Here is a 19,312-nt window from a genome sequence, read left to right as displayed (position 1 = left end):
ATCTTTTGCTTGATTTATGTCATCCGAATCCATTTGTGTCAAACACTCCATAATATTTAGATTTAGCTATTTATTGCAATAATAATCCCTTTATCTTCTGCAATAATGAAAAACAAATGTTTTTATGTTAAAAATGACTTTTATTCTTTGCTTAACCAACACAATCCTACAGCAAACAGAGAATAAAGACAAAATTAACAGTGCTGCATCTCTCCACCTGCCTGAGATGAAGCCTTCCCAGCATATCTGACCCAAACATAACTCACTTCTACAGCATTCACATCTACATACACCTAACTTCTCTTTACTACACCTGCACACCCTTGACTCACTTTTACAGCACCTAAACACACAGCTGACCCTTATAGTATGTACACATATATATACTTCCCTGGCCACTTTATTAGGTACCTTGTAACTCCACCTTGCTGCTGTTTCTAATGAAGTGGCCATTTAGTAAAGGTACAAAGTATGTGTTTCTAATAAAGTGGTCAGTGAGTGGAAGCACAAGGTAGGTGTTTCTAATAAAGTGGCCAGCTAGTGGAAGCACAAGATGGGCATTCCTAATAAAGTGGCCGGTTAGTGCATGTACAAGACAGGTGTTTCTAATAAAGTGGCCAGTTAGTGGAAGCACAGGGTGGATGTTTCTAATAAAATGACCAGTTAGTGAAAGTAGAAGGTAGGTGTTTCTAATAAAGTAGCCAGTTAGTAGAAGCACAAGACAGGTGTTTCTAATAAAGTGGCCAGTTAGTGGGAGCACAAGGTGGGTGTTTCTAATAAAGTGGCCATTAGTGGAAGTACAAAGCAGGTGTTTCTAATAAAGCGGCCAGTTAGAATAAGCACAAGGTGGGTATTTCTGTTTCTAATAAAGTGGCCAATAAGTGTATAAACACTAGCCCAGCCCTTACAGTATGTACACCTATAAACACGTACAAGCGTCTAAAACCCTTCCTCAATGAGAGATGAGCGCTGTGCGTTTCCGTGGCAACCCGTCTCAGGGTTCCGCCGGAGATTCGTCATCATCACCAATGACGCCCTTGAGATAGGAACGCTTGAACTCCTCAAAGACCATGTCATCATCTCCATCACTACAAGGATGTAATGAGAGAGTAATAGTTAATGTTAATATATACATAATACACACACACACACACACACACACACACACACACACACACACACATATATATATATATATATATATGGAGAGAGAGAGAGAGAGAGAGAGAGAGTGGCTAAAGTACAGCCTCAACATGGGGGGGTTAGTATAACATACTGTTACAGCTAAGACCCCCAGAGTAAATCAGAGAACTTCAGTTTCTATTCACAGATAAATTATCATACAGTTATATTGTGCTGATATTTACTCTACTCTAAAAAAGATGGTTCTTCATTGGTTCTTTGGTGAACAAAATGGTTCTATATAGAACCTTTTTGAGAAGGGTTCTACATAGCACCAAAAAGAATTCTAATATTGTTACTAAAAAAATGGCTCGTCAAAGGCTGTGTAGTAAAGAAACGGATCTATATAGAACCTTTTTTGATAAGGGTTCTACATAGCAACAAAAATGGGTTCTAATATTGTTATTATGCACAGAGGGTTCTCTGAGGGTTCTTTAGCAAAGAGAATGGTTCTATATAGAACCTGTTTGCCAAGGGTTCTCTATAGTCCCAAAAAGGGTTGTTCTATTCCTGCAAGCTTGACAATGACACAAAACATTCTCCATCGGTCTAAAGAACCATTTCATAATGCAAAGATCATGCAAATGGTTTTTCAGGTGTTCATGGTTATGGCTATATAGAACCATTTTCTTTAGTAAATAACACTTAAAGAACTGTCTTTTTTAAGTGTGTAGTAACAATATTAGAACCCTTACTGGTGCTATGTAGAACCATTTTCTAAAAGGGTGTGTATATATATATATATATATATATATATATATATATATATATATATATATATATATAGAGAGAGAGAGAGAGAGAGAGAGAGAGAGACAGAGAAATCACCCTCAGTTAACCCCAAAAAAAGATGGTTCTTCAAGGGTTCTTTAGTGAAGACAATAGCTATATATAGAACCATGAACACTCAAAGAACCTTTTGCGTTAATAAAGGAGTCTTTGCATGGGGAAATGGATCTTCAGATAGATGCAGAATGTGCGGTAGATGGTTCTATATAGAACCTTGTTGAAAAGGCTGTGGATGTTCATCAGATCAGAAACGTTTCTGAGAAAAAAAACTGTTTAACTGAACTGAGTGTAAAACAGAGCTGCTTACCTCTCTTTAACTGTGGAATTCCAGAGGAGGGAAAAGGAAAAACAGACATTCCAGTCAGTTTTCCTCTTAAAACACAGTCAAGTATATAAAATTCATCAGCTGATTCATAATTTCCCCCTGACAGTCTGAAGAGAAGCCCACCTGCAGAAGGTTCAGGGTGCATAAGCAGGAACGGCACTTCAACAGCGACCTCACTAACACACACACACACACACACACGGGTTACGCATGAACACAATGGTTCAAACTTCATATCGCTGTGTACAAAGAAGATCCACACGTACCTGGAACCGATCATACTGTTAAAGCAAACACAGAGAAGAACCTGTCAGCGTCAACCTCAACCAAACATACCTCCATACTGAAAACGATGGTTCTTCAACGGTTCTTTAGCAAAGCAAATGGTTCTGTATAAAACTATGAACACTCAAAGAATCCTTTGCATGATTGAAGGGTTCTTTGTATCATGAAATGGTTCTTTAGACTGATGGAGAATGTCTTGTATATGGTTCCATATGGAACCTTTTTCAAAAGGGTTCTCTGTAGCACCAAACTGGGTTCTTCTGTGGTTATGATGTTGTGTGTTACAATAAAAGAACCCTGTTCGGTGCTATATAGAAACCTTTTCAAAAAGGTTCTCCATCAAGAACCCTTTCACGATGCAAAGAACCTTTTAATCATGCAAAGGGTTCTTGGACTGTTTGTGGTATAGAACCAATGGCACAGAACAATTTTCTGCACAAAAGAACCCTAAAGAACCATAATTTTTCAGTATCTATCTATATATCAGACACAAGCACTCACCCAGCTGCGGTGCCTCGGACCACCACTCTGTAGGCCACCAGCATCCCCAGAACCTCCTTCAGCACCTCGTCCTTCACTCTGAACACACACACACACACACACACATACACGGTTACTACACTCCCCTCGCTGTGTGAACTCCATCTCCCATAGTGTAATGCAGCGTGCTCTCACATGGTGGAGGAGGCCAGGTTGGTGTCCTCATGCTTCAGTTTTCCATCCAGAGCGAGGCCACGACTCTCACGGTTACTGTCCAACAGGGGGCAGAGGGTGTAAACTTTCTTCAGGCTGGTCCCAGATGGCACAGAGTCACTACGGCAACAAGAACAGTAGCCAGCGTCATATAAGCTGCATTGGCTTGTACGGCTATTTGGTTAGGTTTATGGGAGAGTCCGTCCCCTCGTTCCACGGTCACTTTTCAATCAGCTCATGATACACAAACACTATTTATTGAAGAGTCAACCTCCGTCAGCCAGTGTCACCTAGTGTTGCTGCCCTCCACGCTCAAGAGTAGGGTTTGATTCCCAGCTCAGGCAGTTGTATCATGTTATACCAATGGCAAGATGCCCTGGAGAACATCTACCAAATGGATTTAAACATAGTAAACACTCCAGCACAAAACTAGCATTTAATGCTGTTTCACCCAATGTGGTCATGCTGGTTGACCAGCATACCAGCATCAAAATACAACATGTCACTGCTGTCGGAACAAATCCTTGTATTGAAAGGATCCATGGTCATGTATGTTGCCTGTAAATTTCATGATGATTGGACCAAAAGAAATTATCCAAAATTCTGGTTCCATTGACTTACACTAAAAGTAAAGTGTGTTTTTTCCTTCTCCTGTAAAGTTACCATTTTGGAGATACAAGGTTTTGATCTATCAACAGTGATATGCTGGTTTTGCTGGTGGCCAGCCATGCTGATACCAAAAGGAGAAGAATTCAAGCCTCAAAACACAACGGCAGTGCACCATAGTGGTCAATGAAACCTTCCGTCAAATTTCCATTTTTCCTAATGTTTGATGCCAAATGAATCAGACATTGACTTCTCTGGGAGAAATGAATAAGTTGTCAGTGACAATAAGTTGTCATTGTTTCAGGATCACATGCATTAGTTTTATTGGCTACAGCTTATTTTACACACCCAACGAACTAGCAAACATCGGTAGCTACAGTCATCTGATATTACAGCTTCATATTCACTGGATTATTCATTTGTGTTTGAAGACTGAGGTGGATTTTGTCCTCATTGGAAGTATCTGGTGGTGCTTATCATTGCATTTTGTTGTGTTTGTTTGTTGGGGGCGGAATGATGGGGCGTGTCTATACCAGACTCACAGAAGGTACGTATAAATACAGGCAAGCAGAGTTTCCTAATCGAGTCTGTTCAGGCTCAGGATGACCTGCATCAACAATTATACTTCATCATGGTGAACATTAAAATCCAGCCTATTTGCACCAGTAACACAATGAGTGTGTTTACATGCACTTAACACTCAGATAAGTGCAGAAAATCAGATTTAGTCAGTAATCTGATCAACACATTCACATGCACTTGATTAATCAGATAATCTGGAAACTCCGGGTCTACAGAGTCAATCAGGAATCAGATTTCTACTTTGCAACCAGCCAATAAACTCACCGAATCAGATGTGACCTAAATGTAACATAAAACGCAAATTTCATACCGCAATTTAAAAAAAAAAACATTGCGCCACTTTACCTAAAAATATGAACATGCATACTCTAGAAGATTAATAATATTTAACTTCTTAATTTCATCAAGCATGTATTTGGTTCAGCATCTCTCCAAAAGTGTTTTGCTGCATCTCACAGCAACGCTGCTTGCTTATTTCTGGTACCGCCGTCTGTTTTCACACATGTGCAGACTAAGAAGTCTGAAAGAAATCAGAGTAAGAGTCCAGCTGCACTGAGAAATCTGATTACTGAGTACTGAGCTCAAATCCAGCCTCTGTATCGGATTTCTTAATCAGAAATCAGGGTGTGTTGTTCACATGAATGTTTGAATAATCAGATAACTTCAGAAATCCGTGCATGTAAACGAACTCAGTAAAAACATTAACTGTTGAACTTTTAATACAGAGTGCTTTGAGTGTGTAAGGCTGTGTTCAGACTGCAGGCCAATCAGATTTGTTTCTCAGATCAGATTTTTAGGGTGACTTTCTGCTCTATTATCTGCGAGTGGTCAGATCGGATTTGTGTGTCCAGACATCACCAGTCTATCTGCATGGGTTGCTGTGGTAGCGACGTAGGCATCAGTAATTACATAGCTATGCTGGTGATGCAGATTTCAAACGCGGGTGCAGGAGAGATGGAGGAGCATCATCTCGCCCTCCAGACTCCTCAGAAATTGCTTCATAATCATGAATATTTGGAGCTTTTCTTGAATCCCAGCCCTACATCGCTGTGGATTTGACATGATCACTGTTTGTTGTGACTGACGAAAAAAGAAATCCGATTTGAGCGTCCAGAGCGTATCTGTAAAAGTCTGACTGGAGTCGCATTTCAAACCACCTACAAATGTGGTTTGGATCCAATTTGCAAAAAACAGATTTTTTTTTTGCTGTCTATTAAAAGTCAATCTGGATACAATCAGGATATGACAGAAATCTGATTTGGGCCAGCAGTCTGAACAAGGCCTAGGAGTGTTTGGGTGTGTGCTACTTACGAAGTTTCCTCAATTGCCACAGATTTAACGTACTTATCGTTGGAGTACAACACCACATTAGTGACCTGCTCCACTGAGAGAGAGAGAGAGAGAGAGAGAGACAGAGAGAGAGAGAGAGAGAGAGAGAGAAAGAGAGAGACGTTAACCTAAAATAAACAGACACAAGCAGAATAGGCTACTTCTGCGGCTCCCTTGGCGATCGTTCGTCAGGTACCTGAGACTGTGATGTTCTTCATGTCTTTGCTGGAGCTGTTATCGATGTTCACACTGACGTTAATAGGTTCCCCGTGATAATACGTCTACAGAACCAAGAGAAAGACAGAGAGAGAGAGAGAGAGAGAGAGAGAGAGAGTTCTACTGTGTATGACTGACTGTGTTATGTTGAGGCAGGACTGTGGCTCATTTTGTAAGCTTCTGTGACATAAACTACAATAAAAAATACAACTCATCTAAACCTAATCCAGCTCCAATAGGGCTTTAGAGATATTATTGATCTGGGACTCAAATAATGAACAAGCCTCCAGTACACCAAGATCTTTAGCTTTAGAACTGTAGCTTTTGGTGGATGCTCTGGGAAACCGTGAAGGTCAAAGATAAAAGCTCAGTATTTTGAGCGGACTTCCTACAAACAAGGTACGATTTATGTTAATATCTGTTACAAGCTTCAAATAAAAAAGTATGAGATATTATCTTCCACCTTCAAATGTCTTTCTAATCTAGAACTGCCAAAATAGTTATCCTTAGCTGCTAACATACTATTATAAACCTCTTAAGGGAGCTAGCAGAAAGGTTTCACATTTGTGACTCCAACCTAAGGCCTAAATCTAAAAGCTATGGGTCGCAGGGGCTGCTGAGTGGTGCAACTATCTAAGCGTTGGCCCTATTATCAGGAGATTGCGAGTTCGGCCCCTGGTGATGCTGCAGTCATCCATGGTCGGGAGTCAAGGAGAGCACAGTTGGCCTCGCTCTCACCAGGTTCTCCCATCACTCAATGCAATGTTAGTCAGCACAAGCGTCTGTTGTCTGGCAAAGATCTGGCAGTTAGCATTCAAAAAGGCTCAGAAGAAGCCTGTGGACCCTCCTAGCACTGGTGGCATCATGTGATTGGGGATGTCCTAACTAGTGGGTGGAATTGGAGACGACTAAATTGGAAAAAATCCAGGAAAAACAAAAAGCTATTTTTTGCCACTGTTTAAGTCTTATCCACCAAAACTCTATGTGCTGTAGCAGACTAAGGACCAACACCACTTGAACAACGTCTCACCTCCTTATCCAGAGAGACAGACATGTGTAGAGGCTTGTCTGACATCATAAACTCACAGGTGGTCTCATTTGAGGGAACTGGACCCCCTTTTTCAGGAGCATACTGAACCTTTCTTATGGCCAAACGCACTGTGCTCCTAGAGAGAGAGAGAGAGATAGAGAAAGAGAGAGAGAGGGGGGGGGGATTACTAGATTTGTCTTACAAACTGATTTTGTGAAGATCAACCACAACTGGATCTCTTACCTTTTCTGACCCTTCTCATCCTGATTGTCAGCACAGAATGCCTTCACCTCAAACTCCACGGCACAATGCTACACAAATACAGGCACACACACACACACACACACACACACACACAATTGTTGTAACTATTATTTTATTTATTTTGGACTAATTACTGAAACAGTAAAATGTAAACCATGTATGTGAGTGCTGTTGTTCACTGCCAGTAGGAAGTAGTGGCAAATTATTATGTAGAGGAGTTGAGTGATGTTTTTTACCTTTCCTACCACAGTGATAAAGGAGTTATTGTAGTGAAGAAAATGTGTTGTTGATGTTTACCTTTCCAACATCAGTAGCTGCTGGCTGCAGAGCCACAGAGCATGGCAGGTTATCTGGAAACTAAAGCCCACAAAACACAGTTCAGGAAATTATAGGACTCATGATTAGTGAAGTTCAAACAAAACTACAGGACTCATTAAAGGTAAGTCGAAGACAAGTTAAAGGACCAAGGAAGTCCAAAGGAAACTACAAGACCAAGGTTTGCTAAAGTTTAAAGAAAGCTAAAGGACACAGGACTACTAAAATCCAAGTGGAAACAACAGCACCCAGGACAATCTGGGATAAAGACCAAAGAGAGCTACAGAACAGCTCAGAGGACACTACAGGATCCAGGATTACAAAAGTCAAAGTGACAGAAGACACTACTGGGCATTTGATTTCTAAAATTTAAGCAACAAAGCGAGAGGAATGTTGATCCTCTAGTTGCCTAGAGTAAAGTACACACCTGAAATACAGAATTTCTTAAAAAAAACGGGATACTGCAGGGCCCAATCTAGGATTCCTGCAATTACCCAGAGGAAACTACAGATTCAGGATTCATACAGCCAGGATTCATACAGTTATCCATAGGACACTACAGAATGCAAGATTCCTAAGGTTTCATAGAGAAAACTACAGAAATCAAGAAATTCTACAGATACACAGAAGAAAACACAGAACTCAGGATTTCTACAGTTGCCCAAAGGAGATTACAGAACCCAGAATTCCTAAAGATACCAAGAGTTTACAAAAGAAACTATGATTCCTACCATTCTCCAGAAGAAACTACAGAAGCTAGAATTCCTACAACTGTCCAGATGAAACTACAGAGTCCAGCCTTCCTTTAGCTGCCCAAAGGAAACTACAGAACCCTGGCTTCCTACATTTGCCCAGAGGAAACTACAGAACCTAGGCTTCACAGTTCCTTGGAGAAAATTACATAACCCAGGATTCATACAGTTATCCAGAGGAAACTGCAGAACCCTGAAATCCTACATTTGTTGGGAGAAAGCCACAGAACCCTGGCTTCCTAGATTTACCCAGGGGAAACTATAGAACCTAGGCTTCACAGTTCCTCTGAGGAAATGACAAAACCCAGGCTTGCTATAGATGCGCAGAGGAAACCATAGGACCCAGTCACCTCAAAAAAGAATGGGTAGGCATTGTTCCCTAGTTTGCGCAGAAGTCTCTCTTGAATTTTGGTGTGGATGGAGCGATCTCGGTCCTGCAGTGGAGGGTAAACTTGTCGTGTGCACAAGAAAATGTCTCTCCGGAATGCCATCCCCAACATATCCAAGTCATCCCGCCCATAACGAAACGTGCACGACAGCATGACATAAACTGGGATGCACATACAAAGACACAGTTAGTTTGAGGAACAGGAGCTAGCCCTGCATCACCACTACTACTCTACTACTCTAAGGTTTTTCATGAACATCTTTCTCACCTTTCTTTCCTTTTGTTAGCTCAGGATCGAGCAGCACAACACCATCTGAACCACAAACAGACATGCATGTTCACTACAAATAAACACAGAGATTGGAGACACGTCGCTTTCCCACTGCAGCTGAAGTTGACTCAACTCTACTCGCTTTTGGTTTGTTTTGCACTACCAATATAGCGCCCCCTCAATGTAGCCTTTTGTCATAGCAATACAACATGACACTGCTGTGATGAGGAGACAAACCTTGTTCAGAAGAGGCTGATGGTAGCAAGACAAAAACAGGAGAGTTTGGGAAAAACTACCTCAGAGTTCAGACGACCAGACGATTCTGGTGCTCAAAGGCTAAGCTAACCTGGGAGCTAACATTAGCACGTGTTTAGGGTGATGAAGATTCTCTCTGGCCAATCAGTGGTCTGCGCTCATCTTTTGGTATCAGCTCAGCTTACTAAGTACCTCGGAAGGTGATACCAAAAATAGTACCTGGTACCAGGTTTGCCTGATCGAGGACCAAAAAAAGCGAGTGGAGTCAAGTTGAGCCAGTACCAGTTGTAAAGCAGCTACAGTAAAGCACTTGTAAAGGTTGGCCTTTAGAGATTAAGAACCTCCAATCACCCAGGATGATCAATCGCTCCGAAGATTTTGTCAGTATACAGTTATAATAAGGATTATAAGGAACTTCCAACTCAAGGTAAGTTGTTACTGTTATTGTTGCGTGATCTTACCAACAGGATCAACAAAGTCACAGTGATCCACAAAGTCCCGCCTTCCCATGTAAACGCCCACCTGTGACATCACACATAATTATGTTTTTAATGATTTATTGATGAAATACAATAAAGTGAAACAGAAATCATATCATAGAGCAGAGAGGGAGAGTAATAGGATGGACAGAGCGAGGGAATCGGATTCTTACGGATTTGTCGCGGGAGAGCTTCTTATAAATGACGTGTTTGGGACTCATGATGTCACCTACAGTAAACAAATAAGTAAACAAACAAACAAACCGTCAGGGTGTCCAGCGAAGACACGGACAGAGTTTCAGCCAAGAAAATGACAAGAAAAACAAACTAAACGACAACAAACACAAATAAACCCTCGCATAGTAAAGAACAACAAGACTTTCTTGCATTTATTAAAATCTCTTTGTATCATGCAGTCTTAAAAATATAAAGGGTTCTTTGCATGCTGCCATAGAAGAACCATTTTGTTTCCCTAAAGAACCATATTTGTAAATGAGATCTGTGAGTATAGATTCTTCATGAGTTATATGGTTCTATATAGCACCAAAAAAGGGTTCTCCTGCTGTTACAAGCTTGGCATCACCAGAACCTTTTTTAGTGCGATATAGAACCCTTCTCAAAAACGTACATCAATCTGAGGAATGCAAAAACTTTTCATCATGCAAATGGTTCTTTGAGTTTTGGAGTGGCTCTTTAGAATCATTGTCTTTACTAAAGAACCCTTGAAGAACCCTTTTAAGAGTGCAGATTTAAATATGCAAATTTCTAAAAACAAATAAAAAAAGGGTTCTTTGTTCCCTGTAGCACCAAAAATGGTTCTATATAGAACCATGTACAACACATTTCCCATCAATCTGAAGAACCAACTCCTGCAAAGAACCATGTAAGCATGCAAATTGTTCTTTGAGTGATCATGTTTCAATTTGGTGCCACTGTCTTTACTAAAGAACCCTTCAAGAACCATCTTTTTTTAAGAATCTGCACTACGGCTCAACAGGATGGAACCGCTTGTTATATTGATAATATATCATTTAGTAATAATTTATACAGTGTAGACTGAAATACTGTAAACTAGAATGTATTTCAAGATATTTTATTCAATATTTCACTGCCAAGAGGTCAATTATTATTAAGTCATAGATAGTGTTGTTCTTTAATTGTAAGATTTCATTTTCATGTAAGATTCATTTTTTAAATATGAGGCATTCTGGATAATAATAATGATAATAATAATAATAATTATTATTATTACTTTGAAAATTCCCTTTTGATGTTTATCACTATATAATTTATCTCTTCATTGTAATTTACAGTTTCATGTTGGTAAGTTGAAACCTATAAAGTAAAGCTAGCATCATAATAGAAACATACTTCTATTATACTTCAATAAATAAGTTTAATATTAATGAAAACAGTGAGTCTGAGTGGTAGTGTGGGACTTTTCGCACTGCAGCCTGTTGGTCTTTAAGGATAATTTTTTTACAAGTTGACACTAAAACACGTTTGTAAGTGACTCTAAACAAAAGTCCGCACTTAATGCTGTGAATCTAAATGTAAAGTTGCCAGTAAAGTTAATGATACTTTTATTTTCATGGGCAGTAAATGTGCTTTTGATTGTAAAACAACAATTTAACACCAGAACTGACAGAAACAGACAGAAATACAGTAGAACGTGAGCAAAATGGGGCATTTCTGGCTCAGTTTTTGCTACATTGTGAGCCAGTTAGCCAATATATCGCTGCTGGGCTCGTACAAAAACATTGTATCTCCATTTTTGCCGTTTTCCAGTTTTTACATAATCTGAAAATACCTGTTGTTCTTCACATTGTGTGTAAATTTCATGATGAAGGGAGCAAAAGAAATGACCCAAAATTACTTGGAAAAAATTCTGGTTCTATTGACTTACATTAAAAGTGAAGCAGGTTTTTCCTTCTCCTGTAAAGTTACCATTTCGGAGATACAAAGTTTTGTTCCCACAGCAGCGATTTGTAGTGTTTCTCATTATGCAATTGTTTAAGCATACTGTCACCCATGCCTACACTCTTTTACTTACTTTAAGTCATTTCATGTAGTGAAAGTGTTCTAATGGAAGATAATTTTACTCATTACTGATCAAATTTATTGGAATAATCAGAATAAACATTACCATTTCTCAAAATGAATATCTGCCAATGAAATTAGATACTAAAGTGACTTAAAACCAGTACATATGTCTATAAATAGGACAAATAATCTTATAATATTCTTACAACAATCTCATAATGATAAACACTAGATATATTTGAAAGATATGCAGCTCCAGCCTGATTTGTACAGTTTCGATTTGTACCTACAGCGACTGATTATTGTTTTTTTATTTATTTTATTACTCTTATCGCAAAACGGATGTGACATGAACAATATAAACTCTATAAATACTATAAATACTTGGACTGATTTGTGTCCATGTTTCTTTTGCTTTAGTCGGATGTTCTGAGTGAATAAACTTTTACTGCCCAGATAAACAGCATTAAATATCACTTTCTCAGGGGCGCTAAGTCTATTGCACAGCACTGCATTAGTGCAATATAAGCACAGCTTTAATGCGGTGGAGCACGTGGAGCCCACAGCGTTATCTCTGTTCCTCTTCATCAGCAGTTCCAGCAGTGATGCTCCTTAATCCTAATCTACTGTTAGCACTGTACAAGCACATTAAACATCCACACAGTGCATAAACAGCTATAGTTATAGATGTAGACCAAGTTGGCAAACAATGCACCAGCGATATATATATACCATAATTTCTGTATCATAATGTTTATGAACGATTGAAACTGCAGGTCTCTGTAGCTAAAAATGTCATATTTTTGAAGCGAAATATACCAAGTACCAAAAATTTCACACCATTAAGAACCAAATATTCAAAACTCAATATGAGCCATCATCAAATCAGTGGTCCTCAGGCCGGCCCTCAGGGACCCCTAGACTGTCCATGTTTTTGCTCCATCCCTATGTGTCTCTGAGATCTGATTCGAGAACCACCGGTCAAAATTATACCTCATATCGTCGTTGTCGGAACATTGTCTTAAAAAATGATTTTGCAGGAGAAGGAAACAACATTCTTAAATTCTAATGGAAAAAAAATGTACAAATGATTTTATTTGATGTCATTTTTAACTGTTTCTGTTTGCCCTTAAATTCTGACATGATGTAAAGAGCAGCTGATACTTTCAAAATTAGTAAAAAATTAAAATTGACCAAAATGGAGATACAAAGTTTTGTTCCAACAGCAATGATATGCATCTTACCTTCATGTATATATGTATGTGTATGTTTACATTTAATATAAAAGGCTGTTGTCGGAACCTTGTATCTCCAAAATAGTAACTTTACTTTTACTGAAAGTCAATGGAACCAGAATTTTTTCAAGTGTTTTTGGCCCGTTTCTTTTCGGACCATTTATCATGAAACTTACACACAACGTAAAGAGCAACAGGCATTTTATGCCAAATCTAGATGTCAAAAACAGAAAAATTATATATATATATATATATATATATATATATATATATATATCACTGTGGATAACACTGCTTCCCTGCTAGTCCTTGGGCTAGACTCCTAACACTATATTAGCATGTCTTTGTAACAGAAATTAATTGTAAGTCTGAATACACGTGTACATATTTAAGCCACACCCATTTTCAGTACGTAATTATTGAAAGTCTAAACTTTTAAACAATGCTCAGCCCTAGTTACCACCCAGTAAACGAACAACTGATAATTACGCTTCAGGTAGGTAACTTTACGAGGTGGTGAGGACCGTCTACACGCAAATGTCCTCAAGGCTCCACAAAACAGACTCACCTGTGTGTCCAGACGCTGGTCAGGTAGGAAGGTGTGAGTGCAGGTGTGTGCGAGAGGCTGTATTTGTAAACTGCATGAGGCTCCGCCCCCTTACTCAATGGATTGGTGCCATTCGTTTCCGTCAGCAAGATTCCCTCTGCAGACCACAGGCAGTCTAATCCTCACCCAAGACAAGTAAACTGGAGCAACACAGCTGCTCAGATAGCAACGTTAGGCTTCATCAGGTGGTCCAGTGCAGTGAAACTCTGTGCGGGGTCTTATGTTTAAAATTAAAACTAATCCACAACTTCACTCAACAGCCCCCCTCCCATGACCAATATCATCAACACAGGGCTTTGCTTAATCTTAATCTGACACACTCTCTGTGTGATGGATCCTGGGACACCTGCAGAGGGTTGGACCACCTCTCTGCTGCCCCCTGTGAGTGAGAGGAGGGTTAATGTAATCATTAATGCATCAGTACTGTGACATGGTTAAATATAGCTGATTCATCAGAACTTATCTGAGGCTGTGATTGGGCAGGATGCTCAGGACACACTAAACACACACTGTGATTGGCTAGAGGGCCTTCTGTGATATCAGTATTGCATAACATGATAAACATTAACAACGTATACGTTATATAGCTTTAACACGTTATATAGCCTCCTCTTCCCTCCTGGGTTTGGGGGGCCGGGTTGTGTATGGCAATAGCTACCATCAGTGATAATGGCATTTTCCAGTATGTATCTGGTATTGCAAAGTTCAAAAACCCGAACTTTGCTAAGGTTGGAAACGAGCGCAGCATGACCATGAAAATGAATATACCACAACCATGGAAACTGACATTGCATGACTTTCGAAGTGGCAGTGACAACAGCTTGTGTTTTCATGGAAATTAGTCTCGCATAACTATGGAATAACTATGTAGCTGGGTGTAGTGTGACCATGGAGATGTGAACAGTGTGACTACTGGATTAGGAGTAACGTTACCAGGGAAGCTAGTGTAGCATGACCATGGGAATTGGTGTACAGTAATGAAATAGGTGTCGAATAACAGTGGGAACAGGTGTAATGTAACCATGGGAACAGATATAGAGTGAAAATGAGAATGGGTGTAGCATAACCATGGGAATTGGTGTACAGTAACAACAGGAACAGGTGTAATGTAACCATGGGAACAAGTGTAGCCCAACAATGGGAACAATGGTATGTCACGATGGGAAGAGGTCCAAACTAACTATGGGAATAGTTGTAGCATAACCATTGAAATGGGCATAGAGTAACCACGAGAATAGGTGTAGCATAACCATTGAAATGGGCATAGAGTAACCACGAGAATAGGTGTAGCATAACTATTGATATGGGCGTAGAGTAACCACGAGAATAGGTGTAGCATAACTATTGATATGGGCGTAGAGTAACCACGAGAATAGGTGTAGCATAACTATTGATATGGGCGTAGAGTAACCACGAGAATAGGTGTAGCATAACCATTGATATGGGCGTAGAGTAACCACGAGAATAGGTGTAGCATAACCATAGAAATAGGTGTAGCGTAACCATGGGCATAGGTGTAATGTAACCATGCAAATAAGTGTAGTGTAGAGTAACCATGGGAACAGGTTTTGCGTATCCATGGGAACAAGTGTAGTGTAACCTTAGGAATAGGTCTAGCACCAACATAGGAAATGACTGTAGCATCATCTTCATTATGAGAGCCGGGCAGTTAGAGCAGACCAGTCTAACAGTACGTTCTGGTGCTTGAATGATATTACTGGCGTCCACACTGTCAGTGCAGTAGACAGTGATGTAGGTAACTGCAGTGTGACTGAGCAGCAGAACGCGTGAACATTTAGACGTGAGATGTTTTGTTGACTTTGTGTGTCCAGCTTGAACGCAGCAGGTGAGCAGCAAACACTACATTAGTGACCGCAGGAGGACCTGGTGAGAGTTTTCAGAAGATTTAGCGTGTGTGTAAAACCATGTGGTCACACTCAGCAGTCTGAGAGCTCAGATCAGCACAGATTACACTCACCCAGACACACACACACACACACACACACACCCAGGAGCTCAGCGTAATCACACAGCACTGCTGTGTACATACATGTTTAAATTTCTTACAACCTCAGGACATGAGGTCATACACGTCCCACATGTGTATATATGTATGTAATAATAATATCTCGTGTGTTAGGTAAATGTAAGCACTTATATAATGTTTTATATATAAGTACTTACAAGTGGTTAGTATATATATATATATATATATATATATATATATATATATATATATACACACACACACACACACACACACACACACACACACACAGGCATATACATATAAATATACACTATAGTTCCAATTGTATTCGCTCGTCTGGCTTCACACGTATATGAACTTAAGTGAGATCCCATTCTTAATCCATAGGGTTTAATATGATGTCGGCCCACCCTTTGCAGCTATAACAGCTTCAACTCTTCTGGGAAGGCTTTCCACTAAGTTTAGGAGTGTTGGAACAGGAAGGGGCCGTCCCCAAACTGGTCCCACAAAGGTGGAAGCATGAAATTGTCCAAAATCTCTTGGTGCTGAAGCTTTAAGAGTTCCTTTCACTGGAACTAAGGGGCCGAGCCCAACTCCTGAAAAACAGCCCCACACCATAATCCCCCCTCCACCAAAGTTTACACTTGGCACAATGCAGTCAGCCAAGTACCGTCTCCTGACAACTGCCTAACCCAGAGTCGTCCGTCGGATTGCCAGATGGAGAAACATGATAGGTCACTCCAGAGAACACGTCTCCACTGCTCTAGAGTCCAGTGGCAGTGCTTTACACCATTGTGGAACATTTAGTAGCGAGGAAATTTCATTACTGGAGTCTGCAGGCCTAGGTGCTTGGTTTTATACACTTGTAGTCATGGAAGTATTGGAACACGTGTATTCAGTGATTTGGATCTGTGAGTGAATACTTTTGGCAATGTAGTATATATAGAACATACGAGCACTTACATACAGAAACATATTTAATATGCAAAATGTGTCACTTATTATATATATATATATATATATATATTTATACATATATATGTATATAAAGTATATACATATATACATATATATATATATAAAGTGACATTTTGAGTATTAAATGTTTTTTTATATATACATATATGAAAGTATTTAAATGTGCCTATATACACAATACATCGCATATGTATTATATGCATGTAGGTATCTACAAGAGTCTAATATTTCTATATGTAATGTTCCAATATATATTACATAGATGAAAGCAGCTATGATAAATATGAACATATAGCAAGGCATCCCATATGGACTGTGTATAAATACCAATATATAACATATCAAATGCAATACACATACATATATGTGCTTATTTGTAATTTGCTCCATATGTATCATCTACAAGTGTCTACATATAATATATATTTATAGAAATATATATTACAAAATACAATTTATATATATAGATATGTGTATATATGTGTGTATGTAATGTATGCCATATGTACTGAATATATGCAAGTACCTATATGTCATAATATACATATGTGGGTATAAATGTCCAGTCATCTAGTTTAAGAAGGACGGAACACACTGTCATGGTTGTTGGTGTGGAAACATTTCTCAGTCATACACAGAGACTTCACATACATTTATCCATTTATCATAAATTATACACTTCTTTAGCCAATGGGATACAGAGATCATCCTTAGCCCCGCCCACAAAAAATCTGGCACAGTGCTGCACTCAAGCCCCGCCCTCCTGAAGCAGCAGAACCAATGAGACGATGTAATGAAACTGTACAGTATGTGTAGTTTATCAACACTGAAATTCTATAGCATGAAGTTAGACACAGGATTACCCAGAAGCCTTTGCAATGACGTGCTGTGTGAGGATAGCTTTAATTGAGACTCTGTATTTAGCCCTGCAGGAATGATGCTGATGGATGATGTGTGCCATCAATCATCTGTAAAACACACCCACTTGTTTTCTTCAGAACAGGAGAGGAACTTAGGTGCTTAGAGAGCATCAGTTAACAAACAGCCTTTAAGCACAAGTTATAGAATTTTAGGAGATATTTGAGAAGATCAGATACAAGATAATCTGCTTAAAAGCTACATAGTAAATGGGCCTCCTAACAACCACCTGGAAGACCTGCTAGATCCCAAAACTGCCCCATCAGATAAACAGCACCTAAAGCTTCCATCTCTGAGAGAGAGGAGAAAATCAAGCTGCTTCAGATCTGAAAACATCCACAGGTGTTTCTGTCCATCCTTCCACTGTGAGAAGACCACTCAGCGCTGTGGGTCTGAAAGGATGTGTAGCTGATTAAGGAGAACCTCACTGAGAAAAGGAGACGGACACGTCAACCAAAGAAGCTGAACGATGGACTGACCACCCCAGAGTCCAGACCTCAACACCACTGAATGGGTTTGATTACTTCAGAAAATCATCAACCAGCTTCTAAGACTGAGCTTTGGAGGCGTGTCTGCAGATTCTTTGAGGAGCTGAAAGTGAGGCTCCTGAGAAGATCGGGGCTGGAATAAAGGGAGAGAGAGAGACTCACTGACACTCACACAGCTGAGATTAGAGTTAGCTGCTGAGGATTCTGGGTAGTTTCTGTTTGTGTTGTACTTATCGGCTATTTTGACTGGAAAATAAGACGTATGACACAAACGTATGAGTGCCGACATTTTGGGCAGTAAAAATTGCATTTCGTCGCTGAGGGAACGAAACCAAAACTGTAACTTTGCAGGAGAAACAAAACCATCAACTTGTACTGAAAGTCAATGGAACCAGAATTTTTCCCAAAGAATTTTAGACCATTTCGGGAATTTTAACACAAAACAAAGGATAACAGGAATTTTCATATCACGCAAAAAAGAAAAGGAAAGCGATGAAAACCAAACTTTCCACCATCAGCAGTTTTGTGTTTGTGTATTTGTAAACTGTAATATTCACATATTAACCATTATGATAAACTCCAGTCTTTCTGGGAAGAATACAGTATAATTTAGTGTATTATTACTGAACTAGACACTGCTGTCAAAATTCAACTGGGCAAGGCTTAAAGGGGACGTCCACCAAAATTCAACAGTTTCGTAGATTCACAAGAGCGATAATATAAGTAATGATATAAAATGTTGGTATTTTTCTGGCAGCATTGTTTCCAATGATAAACTGGGACCTGACGCATATGAAAATTCCAATAACTGATAAATCAGAACTTTACTGACTGATATGACGGCCAGTCCGGACTCAAATAGCCGAAACTCACCGCCTCCAATATCATATATAGCCTGGTTAATATTGGCCGACTGATTTATCAGCGGGGCCTTAAAACAAACCCTGTTCGTTTTCCATACACATCAACTGAGCAACGTGTCCGTGTGATGTCATGCCGCTGCAGCTCAGTGTTAGCTTCGCTGATAGCAGTTAGCGCTATACTTTAGTGGAGTTCCCCTTTAGCTCTTCTGTGTTACAGATAATCTTCAGGCTATAGAGAATCTTTAAAAAGCAAAACATGATAAAAGACATTCGTACTGGACACTTTCGGTTTAAATTATCCACTGACGCTAAAACTCACGAGCAGATTTAAAGGAATTTGACGCTTTCATTTAAGTGTACAGAAAATCCCCTTTAGCTGAAAAGCAGTCGGTCAGCCACGACAAGCTTGGTGTGTGAAATTTGCTTCTT

At 39.6% G+C, this 19,312-nt stretch overlaps 1 protein-coding gene across 1 annotated transcript; it reads right to left on the bottom strand.

The window, feature by feature from the left end:
• Window positions 1-863: 863 nt before the first annotated feature.
• sagb (S-antigen; retina and pineal gland (arrestin) b) lies at window positions 864-13,662 on the bottom strand. Its single transcript, XM_017683608.1, has 16 exons — window positions 13,608-13,662; window positions 9,935-9,990; window positions 9,744-9,804; window positions 9,025-9,069; window positions 8,719-8,918; window positions 7,599-7,658; window positions 7,281-7,348; window positions 7,038-7,173; window positions 5,988-6,072; window positions 5,774-5,846; window positions 3,257-3,394; window positions 3,083-3,160; window positions 2,563-2,577; window positions 2,420-2,472; window positions 2,279-2,288; window positions 864-1,088 (listed from the first exon to the last, which is right to left on the bottom strand). Exons 2-16 carry the CDS (start codon window positions 9,980-9,982, stop codon window positions 995-997), a joined length of 1,164 nt encoding a protein of 387 aa, XP_017539097.1. The 5' UTR covers window positions 9,983-9,990; window positions 13,608-13,662; the 3' UTR covers window positions 864-994.
• Window positions 13,663-19,312: the final 5,650 nt, after the last annotated feature.

Source organism: Pygocentrus nattereri, chromosome 17 (genome assembly GCF_015220715.1).
Source record: "Pygocentrus nattereri isolate fPygNat1 chromosome 17, fPygNat1.pri, whole genome shotgun sequence".
NCBI lineage: Eukaryota > Metazoa > Chordata > Actinopteri > Characiformes > Serrasalmidae > Pygocentrus > Pygocentrus nattereri.
Note: the sequence above shows the minus strand (reverse complement) of the source record. Positions and strands in the feature narration are given on the sequence as shown.